This window comes from Neovison vison, chromosome 3, assembly GCF_020171115.1.
Source record: "Neovison vison isolate M4711 chromosome 3, ASM_NN_V1, whole genome shotgun sequence".
NCBI classification, from domain to species: Eukaryota; Metazoa; Chordata; class Mammalia; order Carnivora; family Mustelidae; genus Neogale; species Neogale vison.
The window spans coordinates 18112812-18135230 of NC_058093.1; the positions used below are offsets into that span (position 1 = coordinate 18112812).

The 22419-nt window shown below is 36.4% G+C and overlaps 1 protein-coding gene across 3 annotated transcripts in view; it reads left to right on the forward strand.

Moving 5' to 3' along the window:
* ADAM23 (ADAM metallopeptidase domain 23) overlaps positions 1-22419 on the forward strand; it is a 166581-nt gene that overhangs the window by 93635 nt on the left and 50527 nt on the right. For all 3 annotated transcript variants that reach the window (XM_044241418.1, XM_044241419.1, XM_044241420.1), the window contains exons 5-11: positions 1995-2077; positions 3088-3151; positions 7321-7393; positions 11192-11268; positions 13071-13136; positions 19983-20054; positions 22100-22263. In XM_044241418.1, the coding sequence (XP_044097353.1) occupies positions 1995-2077; positions 3088-3151; positions 7321-7393; positions 11192-11268; positions 13071-13136; positions 19983-20054; positions 22100-22263 (599 nt within the window). The remainder of the gene's footprint in view (positions 1-1994; positions 2078-3087; positions 3152-7320; positions 7394-11191; positions 11269-13070; positions 13137-19982; positions 20055-22099; positions 22264-22419) is intronic.

Consider the following 22419-nt stretch of genomic DNA (forward strand, 5'->3'; position numbering starts at 1 on the left):
AAAAGACTACAAATGAGAGGTATTCATACAATTTTAGGAGAGAGAAAGCAAAAGGATGAGGAGTAACTGTCAAGTTTGAGCTTTTCCTGTTCTGCTAAGTACCGTTAGGGGAAACCCAAGAAGCAAGCCAATTGAAGATTCAGGAATTGAAGGCACATGAAAATGGAGAGGTTGGTTGAAGGTCTACGGGGAGGGATTTTACATCCCTGACGCATTTCATACCCCATATAGCCCGGCGGCCATCCCTTTTGTAGTAGAAGAGCTCTGTTTATAGACAAAAATGGAAAGGAGGGGATTTTCAGAGAAATAAGTTTCCTAGCAATGAACTGTGTACATTTTCTTAATCAAAAGCTTTGTCTGAGTGGCCAGCCCGGTGAATAAGCCAAGACGCACATTAACGCATGTCTTGAAATTTCATGAAAATGGAGATGCATAAAAAGTTTTCCTAAAAGAGAAAAATTATATTTTATAGGCAATAACTAGCATCAGAATAGCTGCCATTTCTCAGCAGCAACATTAGAAGCTGTGCACAATGGTGTTGAAATGCTGAGAGAAAATAATTTCTAATCTAGAATTTTCTATCCACCAAATGGTTGATCTAGTGTGAAGATAGAAAAAGAAATTTTTATATATACAAGTTTTCACCAAATTATATTCCATGGTGACGTTTCCAAGAAAGTACCGCAAGATGTGTACCTTCAAAAAAGGGGAGAGAACAGGAGATCATGAAGGGAAAAGATGTGGGGTGTAGGATTATGTAGAGAAGGGAGCAGAAGGGTTCCCAGGATGGTCCTAAACACAACTCCTGGCTGGTGGCTCTGTGTCAGGCCCCGTGGGAGGCTGAAGGGGGCCAAGAGGACTGTCTCCTGGAATAAAATAGATGTGATAAATTACCTGATATGTTTAACCAGGATGTAGTAATACATGTAGAAATACATGTAACTATGTATTTCCATTCAGAAATACATAGGTGAACAGCAAAAGAAACAGATGAAAGAGTTAAAAATGATTGTCATGGATGTGAGGAGAAAGGGGGAAAGTAAGTGCTGTGTGTGTGTGTTTAAAGATTTATTTATTTGAGAGAGGGAGGGACGGAGAGAGTGAGCAAGGGTGTTCACGGGTGCGTGAGCAAGGGCAGGGGCAGAGGAAGAGGGAGACAATCCTCAAACAGAATCCCAGGTGTTTGGGAGCCCATTGCGGGGATCTCACGACCCTGAGATCATGACCTGAGTAGAAAATAAAAGTAGGACACTTAGCGGACTGAGCCACACGGGCACCCTTGTGTTTTTAAAATAGGCCTTACAGTTACTACTTGACTTTGAAAATTAAGTTCATGTAATACTTGTAAGAAATTTTTAAAAGGAATTTTAAAAGGTAGGGAAGCAAACCATAAGATTTTAGGTAGTTTTCTATTAAACAATTATTTTTTTAAAAAGACTATTAATGTGTGTGTGTGAGAGAGAGAGAGAGAGAGAGAGAGATAACGAGACAGAGCATGCGCTGGTGGGGAGAGAGGGGAAGCAGGCTCCCCACTGAGCAGGGAGCCCCAACCAGGACTTGATCCCAGGACCCCAGGATCATGATCTGAGCCAAAAGCAGATGTTTAGCCACCTGAGCCACCCAGGGACCCCCATCAAACACAGTTATTAATAGCGCTTCTGGGGTTTCTCCTCAGTTTGATAGAAGACCTTATTCCATAGCAATATCTGGTAAGTGTCTACTCCCTTCCATGTTTAAGAAAGGTATGTAGGTTGTACCAGTTACATTGGTGGCTTATTCTTGTTAATAGCCTTTTCTCCTTTATTAAATTTAATAACACAGTGTCATTGTAGAAAAGTTGAAAAATGGCCTCGTGCCCTTTGAGACGTCCTGTCAACCAGGAAGAGTTTGTAGGACCATCTTTGCAATTCTTTTTGGCTTATAGGAGTGTCGGTAATAGTGAATGAGGACACAGAGAGCGTTGTTTATCAGCAAAACCTTCTTCTGTGTTGTAGGGTGGAGAGCACTGTTACTACCACGGCAGCATCAGAGGAGTCAAGGACTCGAGGGCTGCTCTGTCGACCTGCAATGGACTTCAGTACGTGCGAGTCTCCTGTGGGAGCGTGGACTTGCTTTCGGCCATGCGCTGTTCCCGTCTTTTCTTCCCCAGACGTTTGTTGTGGGGACTCTGCTGTGCCAGTCGCACCTTAGGGACTAGATATGGAGTCATGAACAAGGAGGGCATAGTCTCTGCTGTCTTAACATTTACAGTCTGCAAGAGACTCAGGGATTCAACAAATGATTGCAGAGATTAATATTGAATTACCCTTTTGGTAGGAACTGTGAAGGGGAGTGTCAGGGACTTATGGGGTGACCAAATCTCGTCTAGGGAGATTTCCCAAAGATGTACACCCGAGAATGTAGCAGACAGGTGGTGTGGGCCATGGGAGGATGGGAGGGCCAAAGAAAGGAGCTTACGTATTGGCATCAAGGCAGGCTCTAGAAAAACCTCTCAATTCACCTTTGAAACCCAAATGGTAACCCTCGATGTAAAGACCTGGTTGTGGCCATGTGAGGCAAAAGGATCTTTTATATGCAACACAGAGTCATACTGCTTAATGGAAATTCAGAGGTGGAAGCCACAAATATGCTTGTTTGCCTTTGCAGAATAAGATGGTTTTAGATGATGGTAACGAGCAAAGAGACCATTTTCTTATAGGTGGTACTGGATTTGTGTAACAAGAAATTCGTACTAGTTGGGGAGTGTCTTGGAATTATAACGGGACACATTGGAACTGCATGAATAGTCCTTTCCAAGTTCATCTTCTAACGTTTCCATTTTGTTTCAAAAATTAATGATAACATTTATAATTTATATGCTCATGGTATACCCTTTAACACCTTTTGTAGCTTAGCTGTTGTCTAGGACAACGCTGAGACCACAGTGGGATTCCACATAGGTAGATGAATTGGGTTTTGGGCAGTATAAAGATAATTTATTCAGGTATAGTGTTCATTTTTAAGGATGTAGTGTGAAGTTCATTTGCTGGTTCTTCCTCTTTGCCTTATTTTGTTAATTTTCTCCTCATGCGGTTTCTTGTCTCGTAGTGGTATGTTTGAAGATGATACCTTTGTATATATGATAGAACCACTGGAGCTGATTCACGATGAGGTAAGTCTGTGACCTCAGTTTCCTTATGGTGTTTCATTCTTTTAGCATCTTTGCCTTTGAGCCATAAGGAACATAATGTAGATGTCAGCGTACATTAGATGTACCTTATTTCAAGTGTAGAATGACACTGTCAATTTTGAAGTTTAAATGGCACATCCCAGGTGTGTTGAGAAGCTGGTGCTTGTGTATTGAATTTAGAAATGTGCAGGCTATGACCTGCTGCATGGGGGAACATAAGCCGCCTACACGGAGGGGCTTGGCAGGTGGCTCTGTCAGCATCTCTCACTTTGGGGAAGTGAAGCCCATGGTTCTTTTGATTGAACGTGCAGTTTCAGCACACTCGCACAGGGGAAGTGAAGTCACGGGATTTATTACGTACAGATTCCAGAATCTAGGGTGGGGATCCGTAAGCCAGAGGAAGGCAGTCCTCCATTCCAGGTCATGAGGGAGCAGGAGATAGAGAGCAGGTAGCAAGAACCTTTACTTGAAAGAGGGTTAGAGTGGAGGTCTCTAACATATAGTGGGCTTAATTCTAAGTGGTTTTAAAAACAAGATACCCTGGGAAAAGCAAAGAGGGAACTTAGAGCAGGAATCCTAAACTCAAGTTCTTAATCGAAATGTCCAGACCCTGGATGTGAGCAAGGTTATCATGCTGTAAAATACCTGGGCAGCAGCTCAGAAAAAATGCAAGTTGTTTTTCTCATCACACCAGGCCATGCACCAGTAAGGAATGATAAGAGGCAAGAAATCTAGGTTTTTGGAAGTAAAGGCAGTTCTCTCCAGTCTACAGAGCAAAGAGAACATTGTGTTTTGTACCGACCCACTTCTTTCCCTTTAAACTAGCTTTTATGCTCATTTCTTCTTTAGATAATTATATGACTTATGCTTAACTTTTATGAGAATCTTCAGTGGGAAAATTTGTAGTTGAACTGCGATTACATTAGACAGCATTTAGTTTTTTTAGGGATAGAGAAAAAAAGTAATGTTTAGAATCGTGCAGAGGCCAGCAACCTAGATAAGAAACCATAAGGGCATTATGCTAAATGAAGGAAGGCAGACAATGGAAGACAAATGCTGTATGATCTTGCCTATATGTGGAATCTAAAAGTACTGAACTCAGAGACAGAGAACAGATTAGTGGTTACCAGAAGCCAGTGGGGGGAATTCATGAAGGTGGTCAAAAGGTACAAACTTTCAGGTATAAAATAAATTCTGGGATGTAATGTACAACTTTATGACCATAGTATCTTTGTATATTTGAAAGTTGCTTAGACAGTAGATTTTTTAAAAATTAACATGTAACATATTATTTGTTTCAGGGGTACAGGTCTGTGATTCATGAGTCTTACACAATACACAGTGCTCACCCCAACACATACCCTTCCCAGTGTCCATCACCCAAGACAGTAGATCTTATAAGTCCTCATCACAAACAAAAAGAGTAATTGTGGTGTTATCGGTGTTAACTACACTTACATATTTTGCAATATATACGTAGATCATTATATTTCACACCTTAAACTTATACAATATTACATGTTATTATTATCCCAGTAAAATTGCACAAAAAAGGAATCGTATACTCTACTACTGTTGCTCACTAATAGAATCGAAACAAATCTGAAATTTGATTTGTATTCGTTAGGTATTGTAATGAGGCTTACTGCATGCTGGGCACTATTTTAGGTGCTAGGGATAAAGTGGTGAATAAGACATAGAGCCTGGCCTTTATGGAGCTTATAGTCTACAAAGGTAGATGGGAAAAAAAAACAGGATGAGTAAGTAATTGCATACTGTTTGTTAGCTGGCATGCTAAGGAGAAAAAAAATGAAGCCAAGGAGGAAGAATTACAAGGAAGGGCAAAATGAGGTGGTACTTTTGAAGGAGGACTTTCAAGAAATTAGGGAGCTGGAAGAGCCTTCTAGGAGAAGAGAAAATGCAAAGGCCCTGAGGTAGAAGTGTGTGTTATAGGAACTCTGAGGAGTCCCGCTAGGTTGGACAGTAGTAGATAAAGGGGAGAGTTGTAGAAGATGAAGGCTCTGAGAGGTAGCAATAGGGAAGTCATATCAGTGAGAAGATCTGCTAATGGGAGAATAGTATTTTGACAGTGATTGAGTCAGAATATTGCAATCATTTGATGGGGTGCAGAAAACTTTTAAAGGATCTTTTATCTTTTTTCACTTATAGATAAATTTTGACCTGGGCATGAACCATTTAGACTATTGATCGTCACAGTTGAACACACTTTTTTTTTTTTTTTTTGCTGTGGCAATGTGTACACACACACACACGGCGTAAGTTTCAAATTTGAGACAGAGGTGTGATTAAATTTTAATGTTTAATGTTTGCTTAAACCTGTATCATTTTTCAACCAGTAAATGTGAAAATTACTGGATAACAAAGACAACCACCCCTAGATAAAGATATTTTGATTCAGTAAAATGTTTTTCCTCTATTTTAGTGATAGGTAAATAACTTGTATACAGCAAGATTATTTGACTCGGTCAGCAAACAATTGACTTTGATTTCTTGTGCTGATTATGCTAAAAAAGAAAAAAAAAGAAAAAAACAAAACCCCCAAATAATGACTCCCTAAGACTCAGAGTTTTTAAATATGCAAAATATGTAACTATGTAAAATAAGATTTTTTTTCAGTGCATCCTCAATAGGGCAGTTTTGCAGGTTTGATGAATTAAGAAATGTACGTGACTATGTTTAATAAACTGTTAAAAAAATTTGTAAGTACAAACTGTTACTGTCATAGTATTTAAAGCATCAGTTTTACTTTGTTATACCCATAATCATGTTCTTCAGGGACTGATTGTTCCATGCCTACTCCCTTTTTTCTTGCTTTCCTCCTTGCTCCCTACCTTTTTGTTCATCTAACAATCTGTCTTCATCTTTACCATGGGGAAAGGAGAAGGAACAGGGCTTGAAACTTTAGTAGCTTTTAAAATTGTATTTCTAATCCAGTTGTGAGTTTCATTGCTCTGAGTATCATTTTACCTGTTATCAGAATTAAGAATTTACTGAAGTTGAGTTTAGATTTGTTGATGTTTAGTTTATTATTACTGGTTTTATTATGCTTTACAGCAAGCCAAGTAATATGGATGGAATATTTCTAATAAATTCATGTTATCTCTCAAGTAGTGAATAGCAAAACTCTTAATTATTTTGAGTTTCATATGTAATCTATTAAGAACACTTTTTTGATAACTAGTTTTCTGCTTATGAAACTAATACAGCATAGGAAATTTGGAAAAGCAAAATAAGCAATTACTTAACCACATTTTAAGTTTCCATGATCCCATCCTGGAGGGAGAGAGAACTTCTCTTCACCTTTCAATATACATTCTTCCAGTTTTTCAATGATATGTTCTTCTATATTTTTAAAATAAATTGAATCATTATTCTGTAATAGAATTTTAGCTCAATGGTGGATCTCTCTGAATCACAGTATTTTTATATGTAAAATAAAATATGCATTATATAGAGTTCTTGTGAGGACAAAATCAGGTAATGTGTAGTACATTAATGGTGTCTGGCTCATACTATGCGCTCAGTAATGGAAGCTAATGGTAAATAATAATAATAATGGAAATAAGATGTTTCTAGAAGTATGGCTTCTAGGGCAAAGGATATGAATATTTTCAAGGTCATTGATAGACATTGCTAAATTTCTCTTTGAACTATGCTCTCAATTTATTCTTATCACAGAGTATGAGAGTGCTTTTTACTTTGCAACCATAATTAACTATGGTTATCATAATTTTAAAACCTTTGCCAACTGGATGGCAAAATTGGTATATCTTTTTTTTTAATTTGCCTTTTGAAGGAATATTAAAGCATTCATCAGTTTTTAATATGTTCATTGACCATTTGTGTTTCTTTCTTGTGAATTTCCTATTCATGGCTTTTGAAGAAAGCTAAGGTTTCAGAGTAGCTAATAAAACTACGTTTTTATCTACACTGGAGCAATTGGATAGTGCTCTCTTTTTTTTAAAAAAAATTAAGGTTCCAATAAGACATACTCATCATTTTTGATAGCTAAAACATTAACATATAAATGTTCCCATTTTAAGAAGGATATTGGAGAAAGTTCTAACACTCTTCCGTAGAAGCTTGATCACATCTTGCTTTTTAATGGCCCACAACTGCTTTTGTTTCAGAAAAGCACCGGTCGACCACATATAATCCAGAAAACCTTGGCAGGACAATATTCTAAGCAAATGAAGAATCTCAGTAAGTTTGAATTAAGACGGCCATTTTATTTTATGTAGTAGGAGCCGGGCCTTGGTGGAACTCCATGCACATGCAGGAGGTAAAAGTACTCTGCAGGGAGCCACGTGGGTGGGCAGTGGCGTGAACTGTGGCTGGTGTAGAATGAGGCCTGGAGAGTCCTTGCCGATGGAAATACTGAAATAAGAAACCCAGGAGTAAACTGTTAGGAACCAGACAGTGTGGCTAAATTTAATGGTGTTTTGCAGTGAGGCTCATGCTTAACTTTCTCTGGCAGTTTCTTGCTTTTCAGACAATTTGTATTTTCTCGTTCTTATGCTCTGGTTCTGAGGCATCTTAAGCATATTGATGTTGACAAAGCTTCTTTTGGATTATTGGGGTATGTGATATTGCTTCTGTACGTTAATGCCAGAAGTCTTAAAAATTCATTCAAAGTCTTATGCCATACATTATTTTTAACCCTAAAATGAATTAAGCACAGTGAATTTTAGATATTGAGGGTCGAGAGGTATTAGGTCAAATATGCATATTCTAATGACTCTTGAATGGCTTGTTACATTTTTGGTGATGTTTGGAAGAAAATATTATTTGAATTATAGATTAGAATTTGTACATTACAGATAGGATTAGATTTGTGACCATGAGAATGTGAAATGTTTAGTGATCGGAATACTTTTTTCACCTTAGTTTATTTTGATTTTGAGATAAGATATGCTATCGATGTTGCTGTTTCTTCACATAATATTTTTATTTTATTTTATTTTATTGTTTGCATCATGATAAGTATATTCTTTAATCCCCTTCACCTATTTTACCCATTCCCCCACCCTTTACCTCCCTTATAGTAGACATCAGTTTGTTCACCATAGTTCAGAGTTTCCTGGTTTGTCTTTTTCTCTCTTTTTTTTTTCCTTTACTCATTTGCTTTGTTTCTTAAATTCCACAGAGGAGTCAGATCTTATGGTATCTGTTTTTCTCTAACTGACTTATTTCGCTTATTAGCATGATACTTTCTAGCTCCAATCTTTGTTCTTGCAAATGACAAGAACTCATTCTTTTTAATGGCTGAGTAATATTCCTGTGTGTGTGTGTGTGTGTGTGTGTGTGTGTACCACATCTTCTTTGTCCTTTCATCTATTGATGGATATCTGGGCTCCTTCCATAGTGTGGTCATTGTCAGTAATGCTGCAATAATCATAGCGGTGTATGTATCCCTTGAATTAGTGTTTTTGTACTTTTTTGGTAAATACCAGTGGTGTGATTGCTGGATTTTAGGGTAGTTCTGTTTTTAACTTTTTGAGGAATCTCCATACTGCTTCCCACAGTGGCTGCACCAGTTTGCATTCCTATCAATAGTGAAGGAGAGTTCCTATTTCTCCACAGTCTCCCATCCAAGTACTAACCAGGCCCAACCCTGCTTAGCTTCCGAGATCAGACGAGATCGGGCGCGTTCAGGGTGGTATGGCCGTAGACTCTCCACAGTCTCACTAACACTTGTGGTTTCCTGGGTTTTTTATTTTATCCATTCTGACAAGTGTGAGGCGATAGTTTTGATTTCCATTTCCCTGATGATGAATGATATTGATAATCTTTTCATGTGTCTCATGGGCATCTGGATGTTTTCTTTGGAGAACTGTCTGTTCATATCTTTTATCCTTTTTAAAAAAATCTATTTTTTTAGGGAGAGAAAGAGAGAGTGAGTGCATGCATGTACAACAGGGGAGGGGCACCAGGTGTCCTTCTCCTGTCCATTTTTTAATTGGATTATTTGGTTTTGGGGTATTGAGTTGTATCAGTTCTTTATATATTTTGGATACTAGCCCTTTATTGGATATGTCATTTGCAAATATGTTCCCCCATTCAGTAGGTTGCCTTTTAGTTTTGGTGATTTTTTTCCTTTCCTGGGCAAAAGCATTTTATTTTGAGAGAGTCCTAGTAGTTTATTTTTGCTTTTGTTTCCCTTGTCTCAGGAGACAGAACGAGACATCACGGCTGATGTCAGAGAAATTACTGCCTGTGCTCTCTTAAGATTTTTATGGTTTTTAGGCCTCACATTTAGGTCTTTAATCCATTTTGAGTTTATTTTTGTGTGTGGCAGAAGAAAGTGGTCCAGTTCCCTTCTTTTTCATGGAGCGGTTGTTGAAGAGATTTTCTTTTTTTCCATTTTATGTTCATTCCTCCTTTGTTGAAGATTAATTTATCATATAATTGTGGGTTTATTTCTGGGTTTTCTATTCTGGTCTGTTGATCTGTGTGTGTGTTTTTATGCTAATACCATACTGTTTTAATTACTACCACTTTGTAATATAACTTGAAGTCTGGAATTATGATACCTCGAGTTTTGTTTTTCTTTTTCAGGATTTCTTTGGCTATTTGAGGTCTTTTGTGGTTCCACACAAATTTTAGGATTGGTTGTTTCTAGTTTTGTGGAAAATGCTTTGAAATTTTGATAGGGATTGCTGTAAATCTGTAGATTACTTTGGGTAGTATAGATGTTTTAACAATATATGTTCTTCCAGTCCATGCACATGGAATGTCTTTCTATTTTTTGGTATCATCTTGAATTTTTTTCATCAGTGTTTCATAGTTTTCAGAGTACAGGTCTTTCACCCCTTTGGTTGAGTTTATTCCTAGATATTTCATTGTTTTTGGTGGAATTGTAAATGGGATTTATTTCTTAATTTCACTTTCTGCTGCTTCGTTATTAGTGTGTAGGGAAACAATAGATTCCTGTACATTGATTGTGTGTCCTGCGACTTTACAGAATTCATTTATCAGTTCTAGTAGTTTTTTGTGAAGTGTTTCAGGTTTTCTATATGTAGTATCATGTCATCTGCAGATAGTGAGAGTTTTACTACTTCCTTACCAAGGTGGATGCCTTTTATTTCTTTTTGTTTTCTGATTGCTGTGGCTAGGATTTCCAGCACTATGTTGAATAAAAGTGGTGAGAGTGGACATCCCTGTCCTGTTCTTGACCTTAGGAGAGAAGTTCTCAGTGTTTCCCTCTTGAGTGTGATGTTGGCTGTGGGTTTTTCACATAATGCTTTCATTATGTTGAGGTATGTTCCCTCTAATCCTACTTTGTTGAGGGCTTTTCTCATGAGTGGATGTTGTACTTTGTCTAATGCTTTTTCTGCCTCTATTGAAATGATCATATGGTTTTTATCCTTCCTCTTATTGATTTGATGTATCATGTTGCTTGTTTTGTGAACATTGAATGAACCACACCGGTGTCCTGGAAAGAAATCCCACTTGATTGTGGGTTTTTAAAATGAGTTTTTAAAATGAGTTTAAATGCATTTTTAAAATGTATTGTTGGATTCAGTTTGCTAGTATTTTGTTAGGGAGTTTTGCTTCTGTATTCATCGGGAATATTGATTTGTAGCTCTCTTGTGTGGTGTCTTTATTTGATTTTGGTATCAGGGTGATACTGGCCTCATAGAATGAATATGGAAGTTTTCCTTCTGACTATTTTTTTGTAATTGTTTGAGAAGAATAGGTATTACCTCTTCTTTAAATGTTTGGTAAAATTCGCCTGTGAAGCCATCTGTTCCTGGGCTTTTATTTCGGGGGAGTTTTTTGATTTCTGATTAAATTTCAATGCTGGTAATTGGTCTGTTCAAGTTTTCTCTTTTTTCCTGCCTTAGTTTTTTTTTCATACATTTTAAATACACATATATATGTATTTAAATATATATATATAAATATATAAAAACATATAGTTTTCACTTATTTTAAAAACATACTCCCATTGAACTGCAGTCAAGTATAAATTTTTGTATTCCCTTTTCCTTTACACAGGTATGGAAAGCAGTGGCCAGTGGCCCTTTCTGTCTGAACTGCAGTGGTTGAAAAGGAGAAGGAAGAGAGCAGTGAACGTGAGTGTGGCATTGAACCATGGATGGGCCACTTCACATGGTTAAATTGTTTGCCTGAAATCACATGGTATCTGAGCATATCTAAAACAGTTTATATTTGGACAACATCTTCTCACAAACCAAAATGACAAACCAAATTCTTCCTATGGTTTGAGTCTTACAAGCATATTGCATTTTAGTCAGCTTTTTCTATTTGATATAAACTGGTTACAGTGTCCTATGAACCCTGATGTCATATAAGGAATGTATTGTTTTAGCTTCATTTTCAAAGCATTTTCTTATGAAAATTACAGTGCATTTTTTTTTCTGTTAAAAGTACAGCAGACTTTTTCATATGGCTTACATAACATTGTTTGAAACATTTTTGTTCAGCCAGAAGGGTAAGGGGAAGTGTTAGGTTTTGAAATGTTGGCTAATGATGCTTGTTTGCAGTTCTTTCAAACTGAAAGCTCTGTTTTACCAAAATTTGAAGCTGGATATGTTTTCCTGAGGATCTGTTTGACCATTAGTGTCATGACAGTTACTAAATAAGAATCGTGTAATTATATAATCAGCGACTGTAGTATAGCTCCCATGTATTGATAAATGTATAGGAGCTTTGTAACTGGAATTATGTTCCTAGTCTTTTTCATAATAGATTAGAAAGCTGTAATGATGGGGACTGTTTCGTAATTACATAGTGAATGCTATGTAACCGAGAATTAATTCCACCGCATATAGATTACATGGTAATTTACTAGATAACTTAATGAGTAATTATACTGAAAATTGCACATTTTAGATAATGTTTTGCTGCATGTATTTTTTTGTGAAAAAATTAGACCACCAGTCATCAGAAACTTAGTTACAGGTTAAATTATCCTCTCTTTATGCTTATGGATACAAATTTTGTTTTTTTACCTAGAGATCTTTTTTTTCCTTAGTCTTGAAGATGTGGTTGGTAATAATAAGTTTTATATAGAGTACTGACATTTCACTACATTCCCCCCCTATCAAATATAAACTGATCGGTGACCTTGTGCGTAAAGAAATAGAGTCATTATCGGTTTTTCAACTGTGAAAAAAGAATTAAAATGCTTAGTACTTGCTCTTAAAATTATCAAGGATTAATCAAAATTTAGAAGCATTTAGAAAATAGTAATTGTCAGTGTTTGCTCCTTTGAGAAGTCGTGTGGTTAAGATTTAGTACGTTATTATTAAAATTTCACTCTGGTGAGTTAATGCTTCTTTTGACTATATTAATAGCTGTTCCACATGTACTGTGCCATTCTTATTAAATGAGTTTTAAGTTGATTTCCTTTGAAGTTTTAAGTAGGCAAGAATTGTTTTTATCACATTTTAAAGCCAAAGAAGTTGAGATTTATTTATTTTTAGCAGAATTATACTGTACACTTTTCTCTAGAGTATTTTTATATATGAAAATCATATAAAAATAACATGGACTGGGGGTGCCTGGCTGTCTCAGTTGGCAGAGGGTGCAACTCTTGATCTTGGAGTTGTGAGTTCGAGCCCCATGTTGAGACTAGAGATTATTTAAAAAAAAAAAAATCTTAAAAAAAATAATAGGCTTTTCTCTATCTTGATGAGTATTTTAATGATAATTAAATACAATTCTTTTCTGAATACTTGAACATTTATCCACATTTTATTGTCACTGTTTTTGATTTTGCTGACCAAACTTTTTCCAGAGTGTTTATAAAACAGGCAACAAAGAGTTCTTTTGAAATTCAAAGTCAGTCCACAAGTTAATAGCATCATAGATACATCCACCACCATTCTGACCATATTTTTATTTTTCACAGCCATCTCGTGGTGTGTTTGAAGAAATGAAATATTTGGAACTTATGATTGTTAATGATCACAAAACGGTAAGAATATGAAGAATCAGTGAGGGGCGTGTGGATGGCTCGGTTGGCTGGGTGACTGCCCTTGGCTCAGGTCATGATCTGGAAGAACCAGGATGGAGTCTCACACTGGGCTCCCTGCACAGCAGGGGTCTGCTTCTCCCTCTAACCCTCCCCTTCTCATGCTCTCTCTTACAAAGAAATACAAAAATCTTAAAAAAAAAACAACAAACCAGTGAGTTTTAGACCTAGAAGCTTGCTTAAGAAAGAATACATTTCACTTTATATTGAATCATTATTTGTTACTTATTAAGGCCAATATAGTTAGATGCTTTATTTCTTTGAAACTATTGAATGCCTTGATTTATTTCATGTGTTTGGAAACACTGGGCTTTATAGAATTTTCACAACTCAAATAAACAGATGAATATTTAGTGGTTATAATGAATGGATTTAACTATTTGTTTGACATCTTTTACGTACCTTCATTTAAAATTCTTATGCTGTACTTTTATTTATCTGTATATTTGGTCACTACTTTCTAACTTTATTCCATGTCTTTGTTCTGAGAACATTTTTTTCTTACAAATTATTATGACTTGTGGCAGATGTAATTATAGGAAGTAAAGATGTATAATAAAAGCATGTCCAAAGAGACAGTCTTTGATGACTTATCTTCTTTAAATTTTGGAAAGATGAGTAATATTGTGTTACTTAATGTCAAAGTAAACTGTGATTTAATATGTCATCTCAATAATATTTAAGAGACATGAAAAATAATTACTGCCTCCATTGGCTGTTCTTGAAAATCGAGTAGAAAGTTTTTTTTTTAAAGGTTTCATTTATTTATTTGAGAGAGAAAAAGCAAGCATGAGCCAGGGAGAGGGGGCAGAAAGAGAGGGAGAAGTGAATCCAGGGATCGTGACCAAAGTTCAAGGCAGATGCTTAAGTGACTGAGCCACTCAGGTGCCCTGAGCAGAAACCTTCTTACCCATGTTTTAGTTAATTGTGTCCCTTGTAAAACAGGTTGACTGAAGCCTAGAGCTTTCTAAAGAGTCTTGTCCAATAGGCTGTTTGCTAGTATAACCAACACTTGGGGTGTGATTAAATGTTTAACACCTAGCTCTGGGAAAATAGCCTTGGTTTATAATGTTTGCTGATAGCTGTAGTGTAAATACTACCATCATGGCTGATTTCAAGCTACTGGAGTGAGGTCACTAAATGAGGAGGTGGGAGAAGTTGCATCCATTTGGCTCTTGTGAACTGTTGGGATCTTACTCTACCACCCCATTGCTGAGCCTTCCAGACTGTGTAGGCTTGTTATACTTCTTGTAACTATATAATTTAATGTAAGAAATTATATAAACTAAGAGTGTAGCTGTTTTTATGAAAACTGAGTTATATTTCTGGAAAGATGAGAATATTTTAAGAAATATTTAAAGTCAGTTATGGGTTAAAAACTTGTAAAAGATTGCAATAAGAATTCACATTGCTTTGCATATATCCTTAAGTCCTTGTTTTACTTTAAGGAGACAAAATTAGGTTAGTAGGTGATAGGGTAAAACGACAGTGTGCAATTCTAATTAGTAGACCCTACTCAAGAAAAGGCCTTGGAACCATAAATTTAAAAAATATGACTTAATTTATTTTTAAACTTGTACTTGACTCTCTACATTAGCAGACATTTTCTATTACTTGCTAAGTACTGGTTTAGTTATGCTGAATATTATTAAGTGGAATACCTGTTAATTATACATGCAGATTTATTTTATTTACCAGTAGCTTTTAAATATATTGCTTGATATATGTTAGCAGAAGGAGAGGAGAGGTCCTCTCTGGTCAGAAGGAAAACCAAATATATAGACAACCATTTTAGATAATAAAGGCTAAACTAAGAGTTTCAGAAGGACATTAATTTTCTTGAAACCCCAAGAAGAATTTTCATCTGAACTATTTTTGTTGATTGGGACATTGAGATTTCTTGTAGGTACTTCTCAGTCCTTAGCGTTGTAGCATGTTGTGAAACTATGACATTAGACACTTCCCCTTTTTCTAATATCCATTATGCAAATACTTTTTAAAGTCGTGGAAGGAATCATTATGATTCATGCAATGCCTTTAAATTCACAAAATACACTCACAGAAAGCTGGGAATGAATAGAACACTTCTCCACCCATGACTTGTATCTCCGCATCTCCTGTTCCACCATACTCTGGTAGGAAGGTACATAAAGCTATCAGTCAGATTAGGTATCAATAACTGTATAAATTGGAAACAGCAATTTTTCATAAATATTATATACTTTGGATTTATTTTTTAATCCTTTTAAATGGAAGCATTTAAATAATCTTGTCATTATCTTATGAATATAAAATAGCACCTTCCCATTATAATATCATTTTCATATATGGAAATTTTCTGCACATGATACCATATATTCTGTGATAAAGGTATCTTCCTTATACTACCAGATTTGTTCACGATAAACCTTGGTAATTGTTTTATTATTATTATTATTAAAATCGAGTGAGAACTAGTCATGATATGTTATCTGTCTTTGAAACTAGAAGAAAAGAACTGTGATTTTCACTGATAAACTTGGAAGAAATACATAGTGAGAAATGAAATAAAAAGTTTTAATTTTGAGTAGTAGTAGTAGTACCTAAAGTAGAAAGAAATTACCTAAGGTGATTTCTACTATTTAAATAAATATTATATCTGGAGCAACAAGACAACATATTCCTTTTGCTTTGAGGACAGGATGCATCCAACTCCCACCTAAGTATGTCATTTTATAAGGATTTTTTCTTTTGAGACGCGAGAAAAAAGTTTTTTTAAGGTGTGCTTTATATGAAATGAAGAAAATGAAGGTTGTTTTTGAATTTGATTACCACAAAGAAGTAGTAAATCAGAACATGGATTGGAGTCCTGAAGTTCACATTTTTAAAGTAAAACTGAACTAGAATAATTAACATCTGTTTTTTTAATACCTGTAGATTTACTGTTGGGTTTTAGAGTGATCATCCTTGAAATGACTCATTATACACTCTTTGTGCTAAATGAGACAGCGCAGTTGTTTTGATAACTGTCACCCTCAGATGGAAAATCAAGCACTAATTTTATTTTATTTTTTTCAAAAAACAAATTTCTTTAAGGGTTGTAATTGTTCGGGAAGGCAAAGTAAAATTTGGCACTTTAAATGTAAATTATTTTCAGTGATCACAAATTGCAAAAGTAAGTTTTATCATAAATGGAGATTGCACATCTTTCTTTGTATGCAAAATTATTTCTTATTCATGCAGGAAATAGAAACATTTTGCCTACATTCACATTCAAGCTAATCTCTTTAATTCAGAGTAACCTAATATTGGCTTCCTGAAAGAATGTAGACACCTTATTTTGAACAAGCATCATGTTATCAGTGGCTTTCAATTAGGAGAGGAAAATCCCTCAATTTTGTAGAAAGCATCTTGGTAGTTGGCTGGTGGAACCCAATTTGTGAGCCAATTATAGCCTTGATAAGGGTCTGCAAATATTTCTTTGAGTCATATAAGTCCAAGTGCAAGTATGTTATAGCTCAAATATTTTTCAATTTAAGCCTCAATTTAAACCCTATTTAAAAAACCACTATCCTTTATGGGCACATTAACAAATTATGAGTTCTCATCAAGAACCATGATTTCTTGGGAATATACATAAACTACTTTATCAGAATTGTTAACCGAAAAAGTTGATCTCCTATCTCAACCCAGAGTAGGCATTGAATTCCAGCTGTGTGACCTTGGATAAGTTCCTTGTCTTCTCTGAACTTCACTGTCCACTTTCTAACATGGTCTAATAACACCCACCTCAAAGAGTTGTGAGGAGAAATATTTGCTGTAGGAGAAACACCTATAGATCCTGCTAAATCCTAGCTGCTCAGTTAAGTGGAAGTTCAAGTGAACAAATCTTGTGAGTATCCTGGGTGTCGCCTTTTGTGCTGTCTCAGCAGCACGGTTGATTACACTCTCCTGTGTGAAATATTTTCGGCTTCTGTTGGCATAACAGCTCTTCTTCCTCACTGGCCCTTCCTTCTTAGGCTTTTGCATCTGGCCTCTAGATTAGGGGAGTGCTCATAGCTTGGTTTGGGGCTCTCTTTTCTCTCTATAACTCGTGCCAATGTGAACACTTCCAGTTTCAACCTTTAAGTAATATCATGACATTAGGGGTACCTGCATGGCTCAGTCAGTTAAGTGTCCAACTCTTGGTTTGGTCTCCGGTCATGATCTCAGGGTTGTGAGATAGAGCCCCACATTGGGAGCAGGGAGTATGCTGGGGATTCTCTCTCTCTCCCTTGGCCTCTGCCCCTCCGCCCTCAAAATAAATAAATAAATCAATCAAATCTTTAAAAATATATCATGACTTTAAATTCATCGCTCTCTACTTTATGCCTCTAGCCTCCTGAATCCATACTTACATAACCAACTGTCTACTTGCTGGCTAGGTTCAGTATTGAACAGGCATCTCTAACATTTCTAAATCGGCACTCTTGATTTCTTAGTCCTAAGCTTCTATTTGCCTAGTCTTTCTTATTATTTTAAATGACACCTCTACTCCCCCAGCTATTCAAGTTCAAGGCCTCGGAGTCATCTTTAATTCTTCTCTTTCCTATTTTTCACATCCTATAACATCAGCACATCCTGTGAACCCACTCACTTCTCTCTGCAGCTGTCCAACCTTCATTATCTTTTACCTGGACTCTTGCTTCCATGCTTGACCTTTCTCATTCACTTACCCCACAGCAGAGGGAGCTTTTTTTAAAGGAAATCAGAGGCATGGAGATTACAAATATGAAATAAGTGAAAAACATCGCAACAGCAAAAAAGACTTCATTTTATTAATTTTTAACTTGCATGTCCTATTTTCCCATGATCATTATTCTACAAAAAGAAGTCTCCAAAATGGACAAATTAATGTTCCGAAGCACAGTAAAGTTAATTGTCATTAGATATATAATACCACTGCCTTAGAATAGGGGTCAGTTAATATTTTTCCTTTCTTTTTGTAATGTGTGCTTCTTAATGTTTTTATATTATTTTCATCACCCCAAACTTAATGTTGAGGCTTTTGCTTTTACTTTAAAAAATATCTTTGAAATTTTTTAGCATGTGGAATTTGCTGGACAACTTAAAATGCTCAGCTCTTTATAGCAACTTCTTTGTGCAAGGTTTGAAAACCCTGTTAAAGTGCCCTAAGATACTTAGATCAATATGATGTTTTTGGCCCAGTTACATGCACAGATTGATGTTTACTATAGAAGAACACATGGAGACAGTTTGGATCAGATTATGATGCATGGAGACAGCAGTAACATCAAGTTTGAGTTCATTCTGAGTCCAAGTCCATTCAGGCCTTGATAATAGAACACTGCAGACTAGGTGGCTTGTGAATGACAGAAGTTTATTTCTCACCACTCTAGGGGCTGAGAAGCCCAAGATCATGGTACCAGCAGGTGGCGAGGACCTGCTTCCTGATTCATAGGCAGTACCTTGCTCTGTGCCCACTTCCTCTGGTACAAGGAGCAAGGGAGCTCCCTGGAGTTTTCTTTGAGGCACTCACCCCTGTCATTAGAATTCCACCTTATGATCAAAGTATCTCCGAAAGGTGCCACCTCTTAATACCATCATTTCAGGAGTTAGGATTTCAACATATGAATTTGGGGGGATATAAACATTCACATTACAGTAAATGTTATAAATGAAAAATGGTGATAAATTAGTGAATACTACCAATAACAGTACTGATTTATTGCATATATGTTATGGTTTGTCAGTGTATAAAGTATCATGAAAAATAAATACCAGGTATGTAAGCATGAAGACATATAATATTTGTTTTAAAAACATACTACCAGGGGTAGAGAGAGAATGAAATGAAGGGAGCCTGACAAATTTATAGTGTGAAAGTGGGCAGAGGAGGAAAAAAAAGGATTTCTTGGATTTCCAGTGTAGAACTGTTTTTAATCTTTATGAAAGATGTGTTATTTTAGAGATTATGATTAAAGACAGATTTTAAAGATTTATGGTGCAAATCTGATTCAGTAGTTTTGAGTATGTTTTCCTTTTTCCTCAGTAGAGGGCGTGATCCCTCTATGGTTTTCAAATCAGTTTTCGATTGTCCTCTCAAAGACATACTGTTCAGTATTCTTTGCTAAAACCGTAGCCCTCCAGATGTTGTTATGGAATTATTTTATTGATTTATTTTTATTTATTTTCTTAAATAATCGTAAATAACCATAAACAGTCTTAAAGTATCCATGCACTTCATTTTTACTTTGGTCCCTCCTTTGTTCTGACTTGGAACAGTTGAAAGGCAAAGGCTTTGTTTGGCTTCCTTGGAGGAGACATTCTTCTGAAAGAATATATGAATGTGTATAAGAAATGCAATCTATATCATGACTAGTATCTAAAGTGTTGTCTAAGATATTTTTGTGATCTGTGTCTGGTCTTGAGTTTAAAGGGAGAAGCGTGTCCACTTGGGACTAAATTTCTTAGCTAAGCCCCTTGTAAACTGTGAAGGTTGTTTCAGTGAACACAAGAAGATTGCATTTGTAGACATTAAGACTGAGTGAACAACTCATTTCTCAGGTGTAAAGTTTCTCACACAGATTTCTACAGATTCTCTCCATACTTGGAACTGGTACAGGTGTTTTAGATGGAGTTTTGCTGCCTAATAAACACCACCATATCCAATATGGTGGACTTAGAATTGTCTATTTTTAGTCCCCATATGTACTATTGCTTTCTTTGAAATGTCTGCTTTTACTGATATGTGAAATTTACCATTAAATAATGATTTGGCAGTGACTGGTTTATCCTTTCCCCCCTCAGTATAAGAAGTATCGTTCTTCTCATGCACACACCAATAACTTTGCAAAGTCCGTGGTCAACCTTGTGGATTCTGTAAGTATCCCAGTTTTCTTGAACGTACTTTTCCAAGATGGGATGGTTTATATTTCTTTGTTTGCTTTTTACTTTAGTTCTTTCTTGGGCAAAAGTAAAAACACCATCCTTAAGCTCATCTGGCTAAGAAATTATAGAGTGTTCTGCTTCATGAAAAATAGTATTAACAGAGTTTTGGGGATGGTTGGGTCATTCTTGGTATCCAAAAGATGCATTAGTTTTGCTTCTAAGTGATGTCTAGACCTCTTTGTCACCTAGAAGGTGACAAAGGACAAAAACACTAGAGAAAATTAACTGCTAAAAAGAGCATAATTTACACTTGATCTAGAGACTTTGTTACTGATGACCAATTGAGCTTATTGTCTTAAGTGTAAGAGAGCTAATTGATTCAAGTGGAGTAGGTTTTTTTTAAGAACTGAGATTTATTTTCTTAGTAGTGAAGGCTTCAGATTTTATGTCTAGAGGACAATTAAGTGCAGTCCCCCAAATAAAATTAATTTGAAAGAGTAAGTTCTATATCTCCTTACAAAGACTTCTACCTCTATAAATCGTTCATACTGACATTTTTTTCTGTCTCATTTTTAAGCTACAGAGAATAATGGTTAAGATTTTCTTCCTGTTTCCTGATTTAGGTAGAATTAGTAGATGTGAACATTATTTGTTGTGTTCCAATGAATAGTTCAGTTTGGCTGGTCCTAGATTAAATAAAGCACACTACTTTGTTTTCTAATGTAAAGTGCTATTTTGTTCAGTTAAGTCTATTTTTACCTGATATTTATGGTATGTTCCCTCTTAACTGGGAAGAAAACACAACTTTTTATGAATTGCCAACTGTCTAAATGATACTTATTTCCTCCAAAGAACTGCCTTCGAAATAGTCCCCAAACCTTTCATCATGTAAATACTCACAACATGTCATACCTGTAGGCACAGTTGAGTAAAGGTGTAATACAGGCGGATGGGCAGAGTCTACCATATAGCGTTGGGACTGAAATTCTGAAAGCCAGTTTACACCTGGTTTATTAATCTTCTGTAATTTCAGCTCTTGTCAGCAGTCTTTTCAGAGGAGGCTATAAGTGAATATGGAAAAGAGAAGTTGCCAAAGCTGATGACTTGGTAACATCTCTGTGTTGGTCATTCTACCATGATTGAACAGAACCACCTCTTGCAAAGTGGAATTTTTATTTTGGGTTGTCATACAAGGTTCTGAAGCTGGCCAACTAACTTTTAAAAAGACATTACATTTAACTAGCTTGTTGTAAAATCATTATAGCCTCAGGTTGATTTAGGCATGATGATATTCCTTTTCTTCAGTGTGTTCAAAGATCACCCATTATTTTCTTAATTAGCTTGAAAATAGGACAAAATGACAGCAGTCTTTGAAATTGCTTAATTGTGTGAATTGTTTAGCTACTGGACCAAAAGTCAAGAAAGAGAACAGAAAAACAGTTTAAATATTGGGAGTAAGGCCACCAGTGAGGGGGAAGTAGGTGATATGAATCTGCTTTTCCCTCTTTGGGCCCAAATCTAGGATTTCCTCCCAGTGTTCTTTTACGTGTCATGGCAGAGGGCGTCCAAGGACAAGCCAGCCATGTTCCTGCGTACTGGTGCAAGGATGTGATGGTCTGTTGCAGTCCTGCAGGACTGACTGGTGGTACTGCACTTACTCAGAGCCAATAGGTCAGGCTCAAGCCACTCTTTGCGATTGATTTTACTAAAGCCTGCTCGGAATTTATGTCCAGACTGTAGAATCTTGACATCCCTACTGTCCATCCCCTAGTGAGATGCCTGGCCAATGAATATGCTGATTTGGGATTAAAATAGTCTTGTAGGAGAAGCTGAATTTTGTGATTGTTTTTTCTTTCTTTTTTTGTCTTTCTTTTTTTCTTGGAAATGAGAAAGTTAAGAACATTGTTTATGATGAGCTAATTGTGGCCTCATGTTCTCCTCTCACCTCCCCTCCTGTCCTTCCACTGATTCTGAATCACTGATTGTGCATGTTTGACCCAGTGTTTTCCTCCTGCACCTGTCCTGTATACCCTCAGATTTACAAGGAGCAGCTCAATACCAGGGTTGTCCTGGTAGCAGTAGAGACCTGGACTGAGAAGGATCATATTGAGATCACCACCAACCCTGTGCAGATGCTCCATGAGTTCTCCAAATACCGGCAGCGTATGAAACAGCACGCCGATGCCGTGCACCTCATCTCGTACGTACCTGCAGTCTTTAGGTTGACATTGATCTTTATCCCCTTACTGTATCTGTTAAGTTATACGTCAGTGTATGGCTCTTGAATTGATTTCCTCTCTCTGGTTATATAAGTAGCAGGGAGGTAAGCTGTCTCGTGCTGGCATGGTGGTTCCAT